Consider the following 24607-nt stretch of genomic DNA (forward strand, 5'->3'; position numbering starts at 1 on the left):
AATCCTGATTAGAGCTTCACAAAATGAGAAGAAAATGGCATTGAAAATACTCATTTCTACCATTAGGGCAATTATTGGGAAATTTTTGTCATCTGTAAATGTTACGAATCAGCCTGGAAGAGGATGTTTGTCTATCAGATCCTAATGGAGGAAGAGGGTTAAAGTAGCCAAACTATCTCAGAGAATCCCAGCTGGAGAACCGCAGAAGTTAACTGGGTTTTGGGGTCAGAAAGTCTCCAAAATTACAATCTGACAGCACTTACATCAGCACAAACTGTTTGGATCAACAGTTTAAACAATAAAGACATTTGTTTAACAGGCTTGTTTGCTCATATTTACCAAGGACTCCAATATTAGTGGAGGTCAGTGTACATATCCACTGCCCTCCTGTTGTTCCCTTTCAATTGAACACTGCTTTCTTTCCTAAACATGCCATATATCCTCATCTAGAGGTCAGCTGTGAGCCAAACATTGCATATGGATATTAAAACCACATCTTTTTCAAGTATTTTTAAAGCATTGCAGATTACATAAATAATGAATAAAACTCTAAAGTAATTATATAATACAAATATACATACAGATAGATGTATGTCTGGCTAGTTTTGTCCACCGGCTGGCTTTCTGTGTTTATGACAGGATACAGTGCTTAGCATATACAAGTACACCCCTCACGAATCTTTTAGATTCATATATACAACATTATATTTGTTCATATACATTAGATTAGTCAGTACTGAAATCATATCTGGAGCTTATTTAACAAAATAACGTACGATAACGGTATAAAAACGTATGATTACGGTATAAAAACTGCTACACCCAAATTTATATGGTTCAAATATTAAATACAAATTTAAAAAAGAGGAAAAAAATCAAAAGAAGCAAAAATGTGTAGCTTTAAACTTTTTTTTTTTTTTTTGCAATATTTTGCTTGAATTTAATTGTATTATCTTTCAATTTCTAAATATGTTTGGTGACTAAAATATCATTTTAATAAATATATCTTTTTAATAAATCTGTTTTGTTTAAATCGACCAAAATGCATTGCCTATATTCACTGAGAAATGGATACAAATTTTCATTTTCAAATTAAGGTGTCCTCAAATATGCTGAGCACAGTAGTAAGGGACAGTTTCAACACTTTTTGCATTTCCTTCAGTTTCTCAGAGACAATTTTTTTTTTTGGAAACCCAACATTTTAATATAATAAACCCACATCTATTAGACACCCACCCACATTGCTATAATATGTGTACATATGATAATATATGCAGAATTAAGACTTGATCAGACAATTCAAACATTGCTGACCCCAAGCATGAGGAAGGTTGCAACAACCCATAAAGACAGTCACAACATTCATTAAAATGTAATAATAAAATAATTCTAAAAACATCAAGTTGGATTATAGGTGGATGGTAAACAGACTAAATGTAAATTGGTTAAATAGTTAAATTGGCTTTAAAAATAAAGACTATTAAGAGAACAAGCAACAACCAATTATCAGGCTTAAACAACAAGGTTAAAATTTTTTTTTTTACTGAAAATCTAGACTAAACCTTTACTAAACTACTTAATTTAGCTTTGAAATTAATGAATTATTCAAATAATTTGTTCTTTCAAATTAAATTAAACTGAAACTGTGGTAAACTTAAAATTGTACATATGTTAATATGGCAAGCTGTTAAGTGTATTGTATAATTGGGGACAGTTGCAACAGCATGCTTTCAACCCTGATTAAACTGTCTATGCTAGGGAGATACAATAGCCTTAACGCTTGATAGCTATATAGGCCATTCTTTAACTATGGGCACTTTTAGCCCTGTGAAGTTGAGTAAAAAAACTTGTTCAAAATTAACGTAACATAGCCTCATAAGTGTAAACAATTTGTCTATTTTTCAGATCTGTAAGAGAACAAACTTGGACATGAATAGAAACATGTTTTCATCGTGAACTGAACAAATGTCCATTCCACCACTTCTCAATATACAGCTTATTTCAAAATGAAATACATTACAGCAGTCAAGCATTGTCTAATATCATTTTTGTATCTAGTTTAACCAATCTTTCCACAATATATATATATATAATAATTTACATTTGTCAATTAAATAAATTAGTCCCTTAGGACCAAATGCTAAATTGTACATCTGTCACACTCTAAAATGTAATATTAATTTGGTTAAGAGCTTATTAGAAAATAAATAAACTGAATTTGTATATTAAATAGAGCATGAACTTATACATTGTGACAACACTTTTAATGTGTGATGAGAACTTTTTAGATATTTTAAAAAAAAATGTATGTGGTGATGGAAATGACAGTGATGGAAATGACAGTGATGGAAATGACGTTTCAACAGTTTATTGTGAAAAAATGAAAAATAGCTTCACCAATTAGCTTTGAATTGATACTTGACTTTCATGTATACAAAACACTCTTATTTACCTCAATTTTGTTTGGTTTTTAAAATAACCTTTGAAGGTACAACATGTTTGAAAATGACAGAATAAATATACTTCCTTATCAAGCAATATTTACCTTGATTTTTCTTCAAGTTTTGTTGATAAAAACTAAATTCCCTCCACCTTGAAAATGTTCTCAGATGGCACTATTCTTTTTTTATAGAAACCACCTAAAAAAATCTTTCACACAAACTTTTTAAAGCGACATTACAGTGTTGTGGTGGAAATGGCACTGATACTGTATGACAGCTATGTTTTGTATAAAAAATATTATTGATAATAGTCTTACATTAATTAAATATTTTTCTCTAGCGCTTAATTAAGATACATGAATAGATACCAGATAAATAATATTTTAAAATGTTATTTTCATTGTTGAAGTTTAAAACTCTGGGTGTGTGACAAGGTAAAAACAGTGATTTTGACACTTAAAATTAAAAGGAGGTTGAATAATATGAAAAAAATATATAATAAAAAGCTAGTGCATTTTTTTAAAATTAGGTTTCATTGTTTGTTTGACAAAGAAAGAGAAATTTGAACAAAATTATATATATATTTTTGGATATACGATCAAAGGACATAAAAGTGCCCGTAGTTAAAGAATTACCCATATAAGAAAACAGTGATTTAAATTATACAAATAAATAATGTTTCACAAAAACAGGTTAGACAGTATGAGAAATTTTCTGAACATTAAAAATTAGTTTTATATTGAAGGAATAGTCCTATATGGCTGATTTTCTTTTTCAGATTGAAGGAGAGTCTAACTGTGAATATGTAGTATAAATATCATCATTCTGGCTCATTCCTGAATGTAGAAATAGGTCTTGTTGCAACTGCCCCATGCTGCAACCGTCCCCAATCTCCCCTACATACTCTGCTACTGTTGCTCTCTCTCTTGCTCTTTATCTTCATTACATACTCTTAATCTCGATCAGATGTCATTTTAATTTGTTAATATTGAATGTGGGATAATTAGAAAAGCCTTGGGCCTAGAAGACACCATTATATAATCACCTACTTCAAGCAGCTCAATAATCAGGGGGTCACATGATGGGTTCCGAATTTAGCAAATGTAATACTTTTCTCTTTTTTCTTCCTCTCCCACAAATGCAAAAAAAAAAACAGAGAGGAAGACCTACCGTCAAGTGACAGCCAGTCGTGCTGGGATGAAGGCAGGGAGGGGAGCGCACGGGCTTTATACTCAAACACTACTGAGTTAGAGATGATTTGATTACTAACAGCCACCTGTAGAGTCACCAAGCCAGTATCATGGGCTGCGGACACACATACACACACACACACACACACACACACACACACACACACACACACACACACACACACACACACACATAATCCCATAATTAGAGAGATCAGAGGAAATCACACAAACACCCTGGACAGTTTACTTATCTTTCATACTTCAACAAGTTTTTTTATGTTAACTAAAGAATATTAATTAGTCTTCATGAGTCGATGTGAAATTACCGGGACAGTAGCAACGTAAAACCCCAGGCTGGATGAGGGAAGCAGGGACAGAAATCTGGTCAAACAGACAAGTGTAGCTGCTGCTGTCTTCCTGCCATGGGCCTGTGATTAAGACCTTCACACCACCCTGAAATTTAGAGAAAAAAACACATCAGTAAGATAATACTATCATTGTTTAAGCACACCAATTTAGTAGGAGAATAAAATATAAGAAGATTAAAATACACATGTTATAGTGCCATCTTGTGGAGGAGTAAAACACTAGACCTGAAATATTTTTTTTAAATGTGTTTTTAGGGGAATTCTGCCATCTCGTGGTGAAATACTGCAACAGTGTAGGAAATGTTTGGATATCAAAGAGTTTTAAAATCAGTGCAGAAATTACAAATAAAAATATATGAATAAATATTATAATAAAAAGTTATAATATCATTCATAGGCAACTAGGCATGTTTTAAAAACATGATTGAAGATCTAAAAGTAAAGCTACACTATAATAATAATAATAATAATATTAATAATAATAGTAACAACAACAATAAAAATAATAATAATAATAATTCATTCATTCATTTTCTTTTTGGCTAGGTCCCTTTATTCATCAGGGATCATTCACCTGTACCGCATGTCTTTGGACTGTGGGGGAAACCGGAGCACCTGGAGGAAACCCACACTCAAAATAATGACTTTGGCTACTTGTTCAAACTAATAATTTATAATGAGTTGAATCAACACAATTCTTGAGGGTTTTTGTGGGATAACGTATTTATTTTATGTTTTAACAACATAAATTTGTAGAAAAAACATTCAAAACAAAAAAAGTTAACTTAATCAATTTGCGTTCACAACACAAAGGAATTGCGTGGAACCCTGCAATTTTTACAGTGCACACGAACACTGGGAGAACATGCAAACTGTGAGGCGACAGTGGTAACCACTGAGCCACTGTGTCACTTAATAATAATAATAATAATAATAATGCAACGCAGTGGCACAGTAGGTAGTGCTGTCGCCTTACAGCAAGAAGGTCGCTGGTTCGGGCCTCGGCTGAGTCAGTTGGCGTTTCTGTGTGGAGTTTGCATGTTCTCCCTGCGTTTGCGTAGGTTTCCTCTGGGTGCTCCAGTTTCCCCCACAGTCTAAAGACATGCGGTACAGGTGAATTACTTTATACTGTCCGGATTTTATCAAAAGTGGTTCGTTCTGCTGTGTTGATGCCTGATAAAAAGCAAGGAATAAGCCCCAAAAAGTTAGAGAGTGAGTGAGATTGTTTAGACGAAAAAAAAAAATTCACACAATAATATTACACTTTGTGGGCATATTTAGCATGTCATGTGGCTGGAATGCTCTAGTTAGATAAAAAAAAAAACTATTTTGTTGTTTAATATGATTTTAACTGTTAAAGGAGGATCTACTATATACAACTATACAAGTCGAATACTCAGGGGCGACGCTGGGACAATTCTAAGGGCCCATGCTGTTTTGGGGCACCCAGAGATACTATTAGAGGCCCACCAGAACCCTCTACCCCCTTTACCTTTCGACTGCGACACCTCTAGTAGTAGTAGTAGTAGTAGTAGTGGTAGAAATAGTTTTTATTTAAATTACCAACCAGCTACAACAACTACCTAAAGTAATAATGTTTTGAGACATGTTTTGTTGGTGAGGCATTGATACGTGTCATAAGACTGAATGTGAAGTGTTTCATTCAAACAGACATACCTCTGGGTAGGACCACTCTGGAGAGTAGTCTGTGACCATGAAAAGTCGGCCGGTGGCCTGCAACATTCCTAGAGTGCCCTGGGCCACTGCTGCTGACACTACTTCTGCGACATGCATGTATGCCAGTGAGCCTGTCTCTCCCGACCCTCCACCGGCACCAGCGCCTCCACCTAAAGACTGGGGGCTGCAGCACGACTGGAGGCAGAGTTCCGAGGAGCTGTATCCTGCCGTCCTGTTGCTTGCATCCTCTTGACCTTGCTGTTGGTTCCCCCCAGAGTTGGCTGTTCCATCAGACCCAGGCGGGGCCACCAACTGGTGGGTATATAACGTCCCTGTGGCCCCTACAGCTGTGGCTCCACTGTCCACCGAGATGAAGTCATTGATTAGATCTGAAAACTGGTTTCCAAAAGAGATGTCGAAATGATCCAAGCTGATTTCCATTCCCGTGCCTCCACCACCATTGGCTCCGGTTCCACTAAGCCCGTGGTGGGTGTTGTAGAGCCCCTGAACCAAATTAGCCCCCTGAAGCAGTGGCTGGAGTTGTTGTTGTGAGCCGTTGTTGGGCCCGTTTGTGCTGTTTCCATTCCTCAAAGCTACAGCTTCAGCTCCTGCTCCATTCTCAGAGCTCTGCTGCATGAAGTGATCTGCTCCTGCAGTCTCTCCTCCTCCGCTGCAAGCTTGCAGATGATCCCCGGACTTTAGCAAACCATCTGTTCCGTTTTCAGTGACCCCAGCTTGACCGGCACCAACATTGCGGCTCTGATCCATCCCGACCACTTCCTCATGCTCTGGACCAAGACCTGGGAAACCTCCCTGATATTGGAGGAGCTGCAGTGAGCCAGCCTGTCCCTGCACCTCAGTGGGTGAGCCTCCATTGCAGTTGGGTCTGTGCTGGCCTTGGTGGGCGTGATGGTGGTGGAGGTGACCATTACTCCCAGGCGATTCTGTCTTGACAACCTGCAGACCCATGTAGGTCCCATCAGGGGTGCTATGTTCCATCATGTGGCCCTTCTGGCTGGAGCTCTGCCGACCTTGCTGGTTTTGGGATGGCTGTGGTGGTTCTTGAAGGAAAAAGCTTGGAGATCGGTTCTGGTGGGCCAAGCTGTTCATTGCCTGTGTATATCCTACTGCGGTGGGACCGGTGGAGTAGTCTTGTTTTGCATCAATGGCACTGAAGTCCATCTGCTCCAAGGTGGTGCTTGGACTTAGGCCACCTCCAGAGGGCAGCAGAGAGGAAGCAGGAGTCAAGCTGAGTGAGTTCTGTCCACCACCATTAGATACGCTACAGCTTACGACTGGCCCTACCTGGTAGTTCCCCTCTTTGGCAAGCTGTTGTTCGAAGGAGGTGTCCTCGGTCTTGATGTTTTTTACTAGTGCAGAACTAAAGCTGTAGGTTGGATCTGATATAGTTGGCGAACGTTGCAAACCATTGGTGTTAGCTGTTGAGGAGGATGAGGCACTGGATGCGACATTCTCCTGCTTCAGTCCATTTCCCCCATATGTCTGGCCCTGCTTCGGGTTATTCAGGAAGCAGTCAGGATCAAAGTTCATAGTGGTTTCTGGGATCTTGATGCTGCTGGAGTCTAGGCTGCTGGAGAGGACAAGCTCCTCAGAGACGCTGGAGGCAGACAGCATTGACAAACCATCTGCTCCGGGACCACCTGCATCTGCGCTCCCGCTTCCTGGAAAGGCAAACTTGTGGCTGTCAGAGGTGACGGCTAGAACTAGGCTGTGAGGATTGGCATCAGGGCCCATAATATGGGTATTGGGGCCTCCGGTGGGGGACATACTGTAGACGGGATCCCCAGTCACCTCAGACATGAAAACACTCTGGGATAGGCTGCCCATGACAGAGGCAACATGGCCCATGCCTGTTACCGCTGGGCTGTCAGCCATGTCAGGGTCTGAGTTGAGCCCGCTGCTGATGGATACAGGGGAGTTCTGGGTCGTGTCTGGCACTTCCACCTGATTGGTGGAGGAGACCTCAGTGCTATTTTGGTGCAGCAGAACAGGTTTGTGAACTTTGCCGTTGCGTTTCTCACGTACGCTCCCTCCTCCTGACCCGCTGCTGTTCTTGCTGCTGTGGCTGTGTTCTGTCTTACCCTCTGACACATCATTATTCTGGAGCTCAGAGTGGGTGCTGCTGTAGCCTCCTGAACGAGGGTCAACTTTGGGAGAGATAATGCGGTGTTTGGCGCTGTTACATTTATGATGCACACTGCTCCCAGCACCTGCAGAGACGTAACAAAATGTTAGTAATTTCTGAATCTTTTAATCCATGACTAACAACAACAACAACAACAACAACAACAACAAAAACAACTATATTAAACTATTCTTGTTCCATTCGTAATATTAACAATGTCATTTATACTATTTTATGGAGAGTACATAATATCACTGACTGCTAAATGGCATTTATTATTAGTTTTCACAAAAATATTAACAATGGTTATAATAATTATCTACTAAAAGTGTTATTACATTATAAACATTATAAATTGTGTGTATTAATATATACTTCATTTGTTTCCTTACACTAAAAGTGTAATTTTTCCTATTATTATTAGTAGTATTCTCAATATTTACATTTTTATTATTAATATTGTACCTAAATGAACATATTAAGCAAAATTTCCCCTTTTCCCTATCATTTATTCAAGAAACTACAAGTCAGTTTCACAAACTATCCTACTATTTTATATATGACACCCCTACAAGATCCTCTGTTTGCTTTGCACATTGAAAATAACAAACATTTCAGTGAACGACCCGCATAATGTCTTTGAAATGGAATAAAATGCTTTCATGCTGATACTTTGAATGAATACTGAGATTAATTCAAGCCTTTATAGAGAGCATCAATCATCAATATTAATCGTTTCACGAGAAGCCAACACATAGCTTTACCATTTAGTTAATAAATGGCTGATATGTCTCATTAGTCATTTTACTGCACACTTGGCAATTGAATTTTTATGAACATACAACAAATGGCTATCCATCTACCCCACAATCATTTGTTTTAAGCACGCAATTCAATTTGCTTCAGAGTTACGACACCCTATAGGAGAAACACCATGGGATTGTAAAGTGCTGTGTTGGATATTTGTGATGAAGCACAAGGTGAAAATTCATTTGTTGTATACTTGAGTAAAGAAAATAAAAAAGAAAGAGTGCTTTGACTGGATTGCCTAGATACACAGGAACATTACGCCCCCCAGTGGTGTCATTGCAACAGACAGCTCAATAAATCAGCATATAGTGTGGCATGTAGCCTGCTGCTCTATACTCACCACATCTATTAAAGTTCTTGCTGGCATATTTAAAGGTCCCACGAAGTGTTTTTAAATGATGAGCATACAATGTTTTACGTAAAAAAACAGCCTATAGCATTTACATACCTGTCAACATTAGAATGTGAAAATAAAGGACCCACCCCCCCAAAAAAATTCCCAAATGACTGTTCATCTGGCTGTTTCATTATAAATCAATGTTTATTATTATTATTATTATTATTATTAATTTTTACAAAGAATAGGATAAATATTATACAATACAAAATGCTGTAAATAGTTTAGCAAACAGTTTAGCCTATTCAATTAGCTATTATAAAAATTGTAATTAATTTATCAAATCTCATTAATCTTTTCTTTACTGTATAATTTAAACTGTTTAATTCAAGACCAGTGAATGAATCTCTTATTTAGATTTGTTCGTGTGAACAAAAACAGATTAAAACAGAGGAGTCAATTTAAAAATGCACAGATCTTTTATGAAAGCATTCGATTGCTTTCATAGCTGTTTATGCTCATTTAAGAAAAAATTGTTGTGTTTAAAAGAAAACCCACCAAGATCGACATGCTCAGATGTTGTTACTATTATTATTATTATTATTATTAATATTATTATTATTATTATTATTATTATCATGTGCATATGTCTGCTCAAACATGCACCCAAAACCTGAAGTGTCCACTTTTGCTGTGCTACAAATCGCATGTACAGAATCAGTTCGAGAAACAGAGTCTATTTATTAATATAGAGTACGTCAGACAGTCACGCACCGCTAACCATACATGAACTGACTGTTTTGAGGATTGTATAGGAGGGGTGACGGCACATGTAATGGAATCCTGACATTTTTATATATTTTTCTCCAAAAAGTTTTCATGCCTATATAAAATTGAAACAAAGAATAGATTCACATTTAGGAGTAATGGGCATCTCCTAGTGGTTTGGCGGTATGGGTTACGTATGGGGAGGATCAGTTTTTTAATGTTTATTGCCATCGTTCATAGAAAGACTGAAAAAACAGGAGAAATGTGAGCTAAAATTGAGCAGTTTGCATTTAGTTTTATCACAGCTCTGCCAATGAGAGTGACTGAGCTCAAGCGCATCAAATGAAAAAAAAAAGAGAAGCATCTTTAAGGGGACGGGACATGTCAGATGCTACAGATCATTTAATTGGTCAAAATATTTAATGAGAAACTGAAGTATGAGGAAGTATGAGGCTGCAAGCTATGGACGTTTATAGCTTCATAATCCCAATTTTGTCTCTGTTTTTGGAGCACACCAGCTTATAGATATCCTTAAGACTAACATACTGATGCTAGCATCTAAAAAACTTTTAATTTCACGGGCACTTTAAAGCGCTACCTTCTTCCTCAATCTCCACCCCAGCCCTTCTGTCTGTCCTGTCTTACCCAGAGTGCCAGTGCAGAGGCAGTTGTGAGTCCTGGGAGGGGGCTTGGTCTGGTGGCTGTCCAGTATCTGCTGCACCAGCTGCTCCACAGAGAAGCCAGAGCTGCTGTTCCCATTGCTGCAAGTCCACTTGATGCCATGAACTGCCAAGGGAAAGAGACACAGTCGTCAGCCCACCAGCCGAGCCTTCCAACCCCCCCACAACCCCACCAGTGCACTACATCCCTGACCTTACCTCCAACCATACTCAATATAAAACCTCTTTCTACAGAAAAAGAGTCAGTTATTGCAGGACTACTTTCTGACCTCACACAGGAAAATGGAAAGTGCAAGGACACATTTTGGGGCCTGTTACGGGTGAATTTTCAGCTGATGTGGGAGGAAATAAAGGGAAAAATTCTTCCTCCTCTCAATTCAACTGGAGTAAAAGCCCCAGCCCTTTGACAAGGCACTACCGCCATCACCATTTCCGCAAGCTCAGCCTCTCTCCTCTGAGATAAAAGGATAACAACGATCACTACAATGGAAAAAAAGGCAAAAGGAAAAAGAAATGCAACAAAAGAAGCGTGTCCAGAAAGAGAGTCATTTATTGCGGCTGTTTATTGCAACCTAGGCTCATTCTGAAAACGTACCTCTAAATACATTTCTGGAGACCGCCAAATACATCCCAGGAGCTATTTTTTTTTGCCGTTTTTGTTTGGGTGAATCCACTAGAGGCCGATGTGTACGCGTTTTGAGGTTTCGAATTTCTCTCGCGAATGCCATTCGTGCCTGCTGTTCTCGCATAAATCCACCAGAGGCCGCTGTAGACTGACTGACTGATTGACTGACCGAACAACTGACTCTCCCTCCTCCATCCCTAAACCCAACCAATAGTTTTTTTTAAAATCCCCAATTGACCCGCCCACCTACTTTTGTAAACCCAACCAACGAATTTAAAAAGGAATCCATAAAAAAAGCCCTCGCCTGATTTTTACTATGTTTTACCACATTCTCACCCTGTTTTTTACACGATTATTTTATTTTTTTGCCCTACCCACTTTCTGGAATCGTTCTTCACTTGACTCGACCCCCGTTATCGTGGTCATCTCCTCTTTGCGTCAACTGACATCCATGGCGAGCTTACCGGACAAACTGGTAACAGCAAGAAAGCTGTCCATTCGGAGGAAATCGGTCAGAAGGTAAGCCCGAAAAGCAACTTCGTTATACCGACCCTTAGGGTTTGTGCAGAGGTGATCTATTCCTTCCAGTTCTCCGCCATTTCCATAGGGACTCGGCACAAAGGATTTGACACGTAAAACCACAAACTTGCAATGTAACAGCTTACTTTTCGTTTGTGAAAAAACAAACGTAAGAACTAATTACACTTTTTCCAAGCTTCAATATAAATATGGTTTCAAAGAACGCTCAAAAGACTATCTACCATCAAGCCCCTTCCCTCTTTCTTATATTTTTTTCCCCTGTTGATTACGCATACATATTGTATGACGTATGGCATTAGTTAACATATGAAATGTCATGTACATAACATGAGATTACAAAATATACAAGTCAAATGCTGTATAAAATAACAATAACTATCAACAGTATCTCAATACACATAATATAATCTTATGGAAAAATATTACAAATCTCTTAGTTCTCTTTATGGCTCTAACAGTTTGTTTTAAAAACAAAATGCAGCCATACGTACTTATAGCTACATAATTCACGATCTCCAGAAATGTATATGGGGCTTAGCTTTCAGAATGAGCCTGTGTTAGTTTATTGTATACTTTCTGACCCCAAGGAGAAACATAGGAATTTCAAGGACAGATTTCATCCTATTACAAGTCAATTTTTATGATGTGTGGAAAAAGGAAAAAAAAAAAAAGATAATTTTTTTTTTTCCTGTTGTCACTCCTGGCAACATCTCTTTTCTGTTTATGCCATGTACTACCATCATAATTTCCAAACTCATTCTCAAAACAGCAACTGGAAAGATAAAATGGCAAAGTGGAAAAGAAACGCAAGGTGATCTCTGGAGAGGAACGCTATTTAGAATATCAAACAGCATCAAGACACCTTAATACGCTTGTGCACGCTTTGTTACATGAGCGAGTGTAACAAGCTTGCATGTGAAAGCGAGGGGAGGAAAAGGGAGGCAAAGAGACAAAAATAGATAAAAGAGACAAAAGCGTTTGGCTTGAACTCACAAACATTGCTGCGTCACCAAGCGGAGCCGGCACAACAGTTGTCACATACACAGCAGGTTTTCTCCGCTCTGCTGAGCTCTGCCATTCTGCGCTTGGCCAGAGAATCGCAGCGGCGCTCCGTAAGCCATTATACCAGCATGACCATGCTCCAACAGACAAATCAATCTCACAGCATGAGCCTGAACCAGAGTCGCAGCACAAGGCAGGTCATGTAATGAAAGGGCAAGCTGGTTTGGTGGATACGCCGTGACATCGGCTGCATGCGAGGATCTGAAGAAGAATCCTCTGATTTAAGCTCGCTGGGATTCTTCTACACTTCAGTCCGTAGCAGCCTGCCGTTTCAATGCAGTTCTTCAAACCATCAGGCTTTTGCTCATCCAGCCCGTTTGTGTTCCTTGTGTCTGCTCCAACATACACTGCTTCAGAGTCTGAGATGCTCGGAATGTTGTTGGGGAATGAAATTCATGCACAGTATTCCCTTGGCACAACGTGTAGAGAAAATATAATAGCTGACTTCAAATTAAAGGTAATTTAAGTTGTCTTATTTTGTACTATAATTGGACTAAAATGGTTTTAAACAAATAAAAAAATGCAACTTGTAAAATGAAATGTATAATGTAATATATATGACAAATATAAAACTAAAAACTTTATTGAAAAATCAAATCATTTTGATGGTGCACATTTAGTTGACTATAAGGTATTTTGCAACTAAATGTCAGCTAATTCTCATTATTAACATACCGTATTAACAGACTCTCTGCTTAAAGGTGCTGTATGTAAGTTTTTCACTCTTCTAGAGCATAAAAGAAATATGTTTGCTGATATTTAAGAAACATGCCAAGTAAATATTCTTGTTTATCTGAAAACAACGCTAAAGTTAGATATTCTGCTTTGAAAAAGTGCCTTTTGTGCCTGGTGACTTTGTTTTGGTTCTTTTAACCCGCACGATGCCAGTTTAGCCAATTACATTTCAGCATCCTGGGTTGCCTTGATGTAAACTGTGTATTTCATTCATTCATTCATTCATTCATTCATTCATTCATTCATTCATTCATTCATACATTTATTCAGAAAGGCTCTCAAAGCATGAGCTCTTGACCAAAATGCAACCTCCGGTAGACAGTAGCAGACTCGAAAATGTGACACATATTCAGAGTTTCACATTAGGTTATTAGGCAGCAAGTAATATAAATATTACGAACATAACATTAGATAAGCAGGTTACACTGTAACCCCATGTCCTAACAACACGCTACGTGATGAGATTTGCAGTGATAATCAATTTGGCTGTTTGGACCAAACAAAACACGACAGAAATTTAAATACAGCCATCCAGAAGCACAGAATATGCTCTCACTCATGAAATGGTAAGGTTTATAATCTAATTAAACCTCTTTAATATTGTTAAATGAAAATGCTGAATCACTGATATGTGTATACGCCAATAAATGTCATGTAAAATGATATTTAAACACACATTGTTAGCATTTAACACTGAATAAAGCACATGTGCTGTACCTAAGGTGATCATTGATAGAAAATAGAAGCCATTTCTATCAATTTGAGGTGTTGATTAGAACAAAAACTTCTTTTAATATGAAAATATTCCTTCTGACACGTGCCGTTGCTTCTATTTAGAACACGATTTAAATTAGTCTTTAGACTCCATTGTTAGACTCGCTCCTTTTGGTCTATCTGGCAACCTGCACTTGTGTTTTTTTTTTTCCAGGAATGCAATACCTAGGTTAACCACTGGGTGTCAATTTTACATACTGCACCTTTAATATCTGCATACCTCGCTCAACCAACATTATTCAGAAACTTAGCATAAATGCCAATTTAGACTATCTTTTACCCTATCTCTAACTTTACAGTCTACTAATACTATGTACTGTAGTTGCAATGTAATCAACTAATGGTTTCAAAGGGATCATAAAAATAAAGTGATACCATTAAAATCAAAACAAAAACAAAACAAGACAATATATATAAATTTACATTTTTTTTTTCTGAATTTACAGTTTAGTTACTTTATAATTTAGTTTTTTTTACCAGCCTGTCAGACATTCATTCGAACAAAAAACAAAAACATCTTATCACATACCTCATTAATCCAGTACATTTGAGAGTTCCTTTAAAATGTTTCATAGCTGTATATTAAATAAATGAAACAATAAACAGTGAATTTGACAATGAAGGTAAGTAATAAGTAATATATTTATATATATTTCATTAAACGTATTAAACGAATGAAAGAATTAATAAATCTATCATAAATATTATAGTCTATTTCTATTTTAATTATTTAATAACATTTATTTTATATGACATCTATTCTTCATTTTGTCTATAAAAGTTTTGACCAAAATGTAAAGTAGTACTTAATAATAGTTTATTTATTATATATTTAGTGCTTTAGTCAACTTTGAAACGTCTTGATAGAACACTCAGATCCAAAGACTCTTCTCTCCATCAGCCACATCCATATCCACATAACCACACCAGCCAACTTGTATACTTAATCGCAGGATATCTTCAGGAAACATCAATCACATCAGATATCTTACACCCTGCTGTGTATATGTGTGTGTGTGTGTGTTTATAACAACTGTCTGATCATCTGCTCATGCAGCAGTAAGGGGGCTTCAGGCATGGCTGGTTCCTGGACTCTTAAATTACATCAGCAGAGAGAAATGAATCATGTTCCCTTCGCGAGCACTTCTATGACTAAGCAACTGATGCCTTCTGTGACCTGCCATCTGACCTCTGCTGCACACACCAACTTCAACAAGAAACCACATTTGCAATCCACTTTACTAGTGCAACATGATGCATTTCTGGGTGATGATGGACATTTAACAACAGCAACATAATCTAGAGACTTAAAGGGACAGTTCACCCAAAACTGAAAATTCTGTCATCATTCTTCACTTGCCACAATCCTGTTTGAGTTTAGTTTTACTGTTGAGCACAAAGGAAGGTATTTTGAAAAATGTTAGACATCAGCAACCATTGACTTCCATAGTATTTAAGTTTTTCTACTATGGAAGTCAATGATTACTGGCAGTGCTTAATGTGTAAATGAATAATTCCCATAACAAAACCAGGAAATAAAAGATACCGTGACCAACATCCGCCACACAATTTCAGTTTTCCCGGAACATGTTGTTACTAAGCGGTTGTAGCAAAAAAAGCATCAAATTTTAAAACAGTCTTTAATTATTTTGTGGAATATAACATTATGGGTCAACCATGGATAAAAAACAAACAAACAAACAAACATGTAGCTACAAACATAAGTCGTATGAAACAGCACTATTCAGTTTACTAACAACACTGACATTCAGTTCTCTATTATGTGCCAAGCGAAAATGATTCAGTCTGTTTAATCTTCAAGAAGAGCCCCCAGTTATCTCTTTCATCATGTTTTCTGAATGACTTGACTCGCTTTGCTTCTGTCTCCTGCTATCCTGATCCAGGGGCGCAGTTCCATCTTCTCGAGATATCCTTTTCTTATTATTAGATTTACTCATGGTTATAAAAAAATAACATGTACTTGACTGCCTCTAGCGTTTTGAAAATACAAACATTATTTAGGTACGCCACCATGACATTATTTATTTTTGCTGCTCACTGCATGCGAAACAATCACCAATCAATGAGAGTGAACATAAACGTAAGAAAGCTGATTGGTCGAAAGTGACTATCTTTTTGTGTGCACGCACACAATCCACACAACTTTTCTTGCTGTTTTTCACTCAGACTCATTCACATTCTCTCTCTCTCTCTCTCTCTCACTCTCTCTCTCTCTCTCTCTCACACACACATGCAGGTTAATGCCGGATCAATTAAAATAAATAACGGAATGCAAAACACGAAAATCTGACATTTCCCGGAACAGGATTCGGCTCAAATTAAGCACTAGTTACTGTTTTCTAACATTCTACAAAATATCTTTTCAATGGAAAAAATGCATTCAAAAAGCTTTGGAACTACTTAAGGGTAAACAGGGAGTACAATTCAATTTTTGGGTGAACTATACCTTTAAGGCTTACACACCATAGTAAATGATTAGCTTCACAATCATCTTATAATATAATTTAGTTTTAAATAAGATTTCACTATTGTTTTGTTATCTGACATTTTAAATGGTTCTGCATTTTTTTCTCTACAACATTAAAAATTATTTATGTTACAGTTCTAGTCTTTGTTGTGATCCCTTACTGTCGTCCATAAGAAATTCATTTGATGGTTCCCTATATGGCTATGGCCTATAATATTCTATTATTCAATTACTGTGTAAAGAAACTGTTATATGCCAATACTGTTCATAGGGTGTGGAATACGTTACAGCTTTTTTTAAAATATGCAATAACTGGCTAAATTTACACCACTGTCTTGACTACCATTTTATGTGTATTGTTTTTAAGTAACTATTATTACTTAGATAAGATTACATGTATTTATAGATTTTTAAAAATTGGATGCATAGCTTATGCAAGATATAGTGCATGCGACTGACCTGGAGGACTGTTAGAATTTTGCTGTACTTTGTATAGTGAGAATAAATAATCCATAATGTTAATAATCCCATTAGGGATTGTTGCATTAATTAGAGAAATTATAACCAGGAACACTTCTCAAAACAGCCAATCTATATAAGCATCAATAGCATTAATGCTTTTGTTAGTCTATCAATCTCTCCTTTATCTAAATTGTACATATGTATATCTGGACCGTATACAGACCAGGCAGTAAATTTGTACTCAGGATGATCACAACACTGCTATTCACTCAGCAAATGTACCTACAGCTAGTATACTGTACAGCTAGACTGACCGGGACCTGCAGCTCTATCAGGAACGAAGCCCATCATGCTTAAAGCCACTGATAAGACTGCAGCTCTGCTTTCTTCTTTGGCTTGGCCAGAGCAGAACTGGTCCCCTGCTTGAGCATGGCTTTACCAAAGGTTTTTCATTTCTCCATTTCTGTCATCTGAAGGAGCTTGGGCGTCATGCCACGGTGGCTTTTGGCTTGCTAGTTATTGATTGTAGAGCTGCCTTACAGCTCAATCACTTCCTTCAACACTGACATCCCTTTTGAACTGGACAGAATCAACATTGAACAGAACAGCTGCCTTTTGTGAATCTTCTTACTGCTTATTTCACACTGTTACTGAAAGTTTAGTATACTTTTTTCATTAGTTTTTATCTCTTTAAAACTGCTTTGACACCAATTGTATTGTATACAGCTCTATAGAAATTTTTCTAATTACAAATGTAAATTTTAAACAGTCTTACACCGTATAATATGAAGTAAAATGCTTATACAACTGCCTGTGACCTTAAAAAAAAAAAAAATCAAATATTACAACTTGATGTTCGTTATAAGCAGGCATGTAACAATAACCGGTTTCAAGGTACAGTGCATCCGGAATGTATTCATATCACTTCACCTTTTCCAAATATTTTTGTTACAGCCTTTTTGCAAAATGGATTAAATTCATTGATTTCCTCCAAACTCTACATACAATACTCCATAATGACAATGTGAAAAAAGATTTTTTTTTTTTTTTTGCAATTTTATTAAAAATAAAAAACCTGAAAAATCACATGTACATAAGTATTCACAGCCTTTGCTCAATACTTTGTTGATGCACATTTGGCAACAATTATAGCCTCAAGGCTTTTTTGAATATGACGCCACAAGCTTGGGACACCTGTCTTTGTGAGTTTTGGCCCATTCCTCTTTGCAGTACCTCTCAAGCACTATCAGGTTGTATGGGAAGTGACGGTGTACAGCCATTTTCAGATCTCTCCAGAAGTGTTCAATAGGATTTCGGTCTGGGCTCTGGCTGGGCCACTTAAGGACATTCACGAGTTGTTGTGATGCCACTCCATTGATATTTTGGTGGTGTGCTTTGGGTCATTGTCCTACTGGAAGATGAACCGTCAACCCAGTCTGGGGTCAAGAGCACTCTAAAGCAGGTTTTCATTCAGGATGTCTCTGTACATTGCTGCATTCATCTTTCCCTCTATCCTGACTAGTCTTCCTGTTCCTGCAGCTGAAAAACATTCCCACAGCATGATGCTGCCATCACAATGTGTCACTGTAGGGATGGTTTTAGCCTGGTGATGAGCGGTGCCTGGTTTTCTCCAAATGTAAAACCTGGCATTCACTGCAAAAAGTTCAATTTTAGTCTCCTCAGACCAGAGAATTTTGTTTCTTATGGTGTCTGACTCCTCCAGATGCCTTTTGGCAAATTCCAGGCAGAAAGTGGCTTCTGTCTGGCCACTCTACCATACAGGCCTAATTGGTGGATTGCTGCACAGATGGTTGTCAGACAGAGTGACTATCCGGTTATTGATCACCTCCCCAACTAAGGCCCCTTCTCCCCTGATAACTCAGCTTAGATGACCGGCCAGCTCTAGGAAGAGTCCTGGTGGTTCCAAACATCTTCCATTTACGGATGATGGAGGCCACTGTGCTCACTGGAACTTTCAGAGCAGCAGAAAACAATCCTGTCTCGAAGGTCTACAGACAATTCCTTTGTCTTCATGGTTGGTTTGTGCTTTGACATGCACTGTCAACTCTGGGACCTTATAGACAGGTGTATGCCTTTTTAAATCATGTCTAATCAACTGAATTTACCCCAGGTTAACGCCAATTAAGCTGATGAAACATCTAAAAATAAATAAATAAATAAATAAACAAATAAATAATAATAATAATAATAATAATAATAATAATAATAATGATAATAACAATAAATAATAAAAATAATTTATGTTTTTTTTGTTTTTTAGAACAGAAAAGATCCAAAGATAGTGTTTTAAATTGTAAAGAAATCAGTAAAAAGTCAATGATTTATTTGAATTATTTAGCATGACATGTTTACTGCTCCAAACTATTTAAAATGTTTCTCAAAATAAAATAGATTGTGTTCAAAGTGGAAAAAAAAAGTATATATATATTTTTTTAACCCCGACATTAAAAAGAACAGATTTGAGAGAAGTTATATTTATCATAACATACCGGCCAATGCCTAGTTATCAGTAGTTTAAAGTATAATAAACCAATAAAAAAGAGCTTTGCTATGGTGCATTCTACATATAGTACCTTAAATACAACACATGTAGTCAAAACTACTCAAGATTTCATCAAATGTCCCTTAAAACACTATAAGGTAGAATTGCAGATAACAAGAAATGTCAAAGCTTTGATGATGAATTAAAATACAACTCAAAGGCTTCGTACAAAACTTCAAAATCATCCTGCATAATACAACTTCAGTGCAAAAATAACTAATCTATATTTCACACCACAGTGATGAAACATTGCTCATATCGTGCAAAGCAGGTGATGACGCAACCGTAACCCTGATGCGTTTCTATGGCATCTGACGCAAATGCGTTGGAAATGTTTAAAGCAGAGACACACAGAAACTTCTCATCAAACTTTTTTTTTTCTCAGAAGATCTGCCAGTTGAGGAAAGCACGTATTCAGTCCCGACCGCGCAAAACACACCTCGTCCCATTAATGAATGCAAGCTGTTTGTGTATGATATGGGTCACTCAAGGGAACGCACTGGGTTTGTAGAGCTGATGTATAATGCATCCATGAATAATGCATGGCTAATATAGTTCACAATGAATCTCTCTGACTGTCAACAGGCTGCACGTCTACATCTCCGCCACAAGGTGGTACTGTCGCTCTTCAGATCGGCTCAAACAAGGGGACGGTTGTTTGAAGATTATGAGGGTGAATTTCGTCTCGCGGCCTATTAGTCCAGTCTCAACGCAACCACCCCCTTGGACATCTCGCACCTTTGCCACCCTCCACACCATTTGCAGCGTTAATGACTCGCATGCATTACGGCAAATGCTTTGGATGCGGATCAGCTATGGAGTGTAATGAACGCATTAGTTTACAGCACGTGTCTTTAAGTCAATGTGAAAGGGAGCTCTTAAGTGATTGCCACCAGAGCTCTTAAGGGGATCGTAACACACAGCAGCGATTACAATGTCAGCTGAGCTCGTCTGTATTCCCCTCGCTGACATCCAGTGTCTAAAAGTGCTGATGCGAGGGATCCGACTTCATATATTCATTACCTTGACAGCCCTGTCCTAGTTCCAATGATCAATGCCAGGCATCACATACAGAGACGTGTCCTCACAAGACTCTCCGTAAACATGATTATATATGCGCACCGTCATTGTCTTTTATTTTCTACATGCTCATCAGGCCCATAGCCAGCATATTGGAAGGGGTGGTTCTTTTTTTCTTATTTTTTTTGCAGTTATCTGACTCATTTTCTATTCAATTATGAGGTTTAAATGCTGCATTTTAGTGATATTTTAAGCACTAATCTTTGATGAATTAGCTTGTCGGATGCTGTCGAACCATAATTTTTGATGTACCAAAAATATTTCCTAAAATTTTGTTAAATGCTCACAATACTATTTTACTACAAAGTATATGTTTTAAAATGTGCATTCAAACTGTAAGTTATTAGTTTTATGAATAATGTTATAAGTTAAGCATTAACAAATAAAGAAATATGAAAAAATACTTTATAAAAAAAAACAAAAAACAAAACAATAAGCAATCTGTTAAAACTTGTTTTGAACAAAAAACTGTAACGGTCTATAGGCAGCTCATTCAACTTTGCTCAGTCAGAATTTGGCCATTTTAATAATTTAATTTGAATTTCAATTCAATTTAAAAATGAAATTTGTCTTAAAGCCTTCTTCTCAGCAGTCAAAAATAAGACAAATGAACTCACATAGAGGGCAAACTCTGGACTTTGTCAGCGAGGGGGTGGGTCTTTCAGCCACACTTGTCACAGCTACCAAGCCGACCAATCACAGAGCTTGTGCTATGCATTGTTGCAACATGTTGTTACATTTTTTGAGAGGTGCGTGTCAGCGACTCTTAAGGCCATGGCAAGGGCTATCCAACAACGCATAGGCTGCAGCGGAGCATACGTGTGTGCTTGTTGCAGAAGTATAAATCAGCCTTTAGGCTATAGTGGTATCAAATGTTACGATTAGTTGCTGAAATTTAAATCACGGTATATAATATTATAACTAATTAGTTTTAACGGGTACAGTGTAAAAATGCTGGGTTATTTCTACCCAATTCTGGGTGTAATACGAACTAAAAAAACAACTGGGTTAATTTTTTAATTTAAATTAAAGGATTAAATTTAGTCAATATTACTTTACCCAATTTGGGGTTAAATAAAGCATTTCTTAGAGTGTATAATAACACAAACATACTAAGTGTATTGCTTTATTTTATACACACATAGTAAACAAATGTTTTGACTCAACTAAATTGCAAAAGTTTTTAAATTTTACAATAAGGTCTCATTAGTAAACGTTAGTTAATGGTTCGAAAACAACACTGAGTATGTTTACATGGACACCAATAATCTGATTTTAATATGATTAAGATAATACTCTGATCAAGACTCTCCCATGTAACAAGCAATTTTTGATTAATTTAATCTGATTAAGCTCATAATCAAACTAAACAGAAATCGAATTAAGACATTTGGAGTTTTCCGATTTTAGTCGCATTGTTGAAGTGCAGTACAGACATGTAAACACAGCAATCAAACTATGACGTTAATCGAATTATGTGCTATAACATATAAAACGGTATCATGAAAGAAACACTGAAAAAGCAACTCATGTAAACACCTTAATCATACTATTGTCTTATTCAGATTAAGGCAAATAATTCAATTTCTGATGTCCATGTAGACATAATCATTGAGGAAAAAGTCAGATTTATTAAAGTTGTTATTAGTTTTAAAATACAACTTAAATTTATTAGGTATTAACTACATTTAATAAAAGAATTACGACTACACTGAATAAATGATTCATTAAATTTACCATTTTTTTCAAAGGTAAGTTGTTGCAAAGAATTTATATGTGCTGAATTTAAACAAACAAATTAAGTTGAACATTACTAAATTGTATTTGTTTGTTTAAATTCAGGCCATATTAACTGCAACCACACACACAAAAAATGTGTAAATTCAATAATTCATTTATTTCAGTGTATGGTTTTAATATGTTACTAGTCATTACCTAAGAAATTAATAAAAGCTTTTCACTGTGAGTGCAGTTTAGGGAGCTTTATAGCACAGTGCTAAACATGCAATAGCCATATAACTAGTCACAGAATTTTCAATCAATATTTCACTGTGGAGTAGGCCAGATTAACATGCAAAAATGATATTAAGATAACCAATTAAGTCTACAAACATTTGGAGCAAGTACACTGTGAATATTCTTAACAAGCACTCTAAAAGTTCAAATAATAAATAATAATTCATGGTATTTTGAAGTGTCCAGGATTTCAATATCGTGCATGTTCATTATCATGACATATTATTGAATATCGCCATATGTCTAATCCTCATTAGATAAGTTTCCTCGGGTCAATTCCGTGATCTGCCGTCGATGAAAACATAAACACAGCGTAAGCATATAACAAAGTGCTGGACGTGTGAAGGGATTTCAGACACTCTTTCACCCACTCACTGGCATCAATCAATACATCACTGCTCTCCTCTACTGACTGACTGGAAACCAATGTGCTTCATCACTCTGGACAGCGAGACGCAGACGAGAGGCTCCACTGACCCTGGGACAGGCAGGCGCCTGGAGTGGACACGCACAGACGAGAGGAGGTAATAATCATGTCAAGGCTTCCACATGGAGGTTTGGCCTGCTATGAGCAAAGGGCACAAGGTGCGGCGGGTTGGATGGAAGGCGGTTAAAATAGAAAACCAAAGCAGGCTGAAGAGGGAGAAATAGACTTTTCATGAAATTTCACGAAAACGGCAACAGTATTGCATCAGTCATACCGAAGTTAAACTGATACGTCTAGTATAGAACATTATACTTTAATTAAATTTTTTATATTTTTACATTTTTCTGCAGAAAATGACTGAGCAAAATATTTTTTTTGTGATTTAAAATCAGGGCTATTTCACCAATATTGCTTTCCTAATTATTTTCGAGTAAAAAAAATATATTGGTGCCTTGTTAAACTCAAAATAAACAAATAAATAAATAAATAAATAAATAAATAAATAAATAAATAAACGAATGATTAAAAGAATGAATAAATAAATTAATTAATTAAATAATTAAAAAATAAAAATGTTGTCAGAAGTTTACAATCTAAATCATAAATCCCAGTTAAACTGATAATTTTACAACACATTAGTTTTTAACACTGATAATATTCAGTGTTGGAGAAAGTTAGTTTAGGAAGTAATGCATTACAATATTGAGTTACTTCCCCAATAAGTAATTAGTTGCAATACTTATTTACTTTATATGGTAAGTAATGCATTGCATTACTTTTGCATTACTTTTTCTGACATGGCTGAGGCTATTAACAATTATAACTTTTATTTACCTTAAAAAAAAAATATATATATATATTTTTATGTAGGATAATTAATGTAGGAGAACTTCCTGACCCAAGAGCTCTACATGCCGTATATATAGAATAATGACACTTTAAAGTAATGTGTTTGCAACTTTTGTACTTTTTTTTGTCTTATTAAAAAGTAAAATCAGTGTCCATTCAGATCATCCTCTTTTCCTTTTCTTCCATGTGTTCAAAATAAAGAGAATTTTTCTATCGCAGAAATGTAAGGCTAAGTGGTCTTCCGTTCTGCCTGGTCCTGCATTCTCTCATTGTGTGCGGGATTCAACGTGACTTCATTTTTATTAAGTAATCTATTTTTAAAAAATTAATTAACTAAACTAAAAAGGTACTCACGTTACATTTTTTGAAAAGTAACAAATATTATTACTTATTGTTTAAAAGTAATGCGGTACTTTACTCGTTACTTAGAAAAGTAATATTATTATGTGACTCACGTTATTTGTAATGTGATACCCCAAACACTGATGATGATAAAATTCAGAACAAAAACAGAAAAAACATTCTACAAAAAGAACAAAAAAATAAAATAATAATAATTGTGGGAA

General features: G+C 36.5%; 1 protein-coding gene across 42 annotated transcripts in view; it reads right to left on the minus strand.

Annotated features, from left to right (window-relative positions):
- camta1a (calmodulin binding transcription activator 1a) overlaps positions 1–24607 on the minus strand; it is a 639110-nt gene that overhangs the window by 56962 nt on the left and 557541 nt on the right. For 25 of the 42 annotated variants that reach the window (XM_073939167.1, XM_073939163.1, XM_073939161.1 and 22 more), the window contains 4 exons: positions 10386–10526; positions 5680–7910; positions 3961–4087; positions 3612–3746 (listed from right to left, as the gene is read on the minus strand). In XM_073939167.1, coding sequence (XP_073795268.1) covers positions 3612–3746; positions 3961–4087; positions 5680–7910; positions 10386–10526 — 2634 coding nt within the window. The remainder of the gene's footprint in view (positions 1–3611; positions 3747–3960; positions 4088–5679; positions 7911–10385; positions 10527–24607) is intronic. The other 17 variants (XM_073939169.1, XM_073939164.1, XM_073939148.1 and 14 more) reach the window with 1 other exon arrangement.

This window comes from Danio rerio, chromosome 23 (genome assembly GCF_049306965.1).
Source record: "Danio rerio strain Tuebingen ecotype United States chromosome 23, GRCz12tu, whole genome shotgun sequence".
Classification (NCBI taxonomy): Eukaryota; Metazoa; Chordata; class Actinopteri; order Cypriniformes; family Danionidae; genus Danio; species Danio rerio.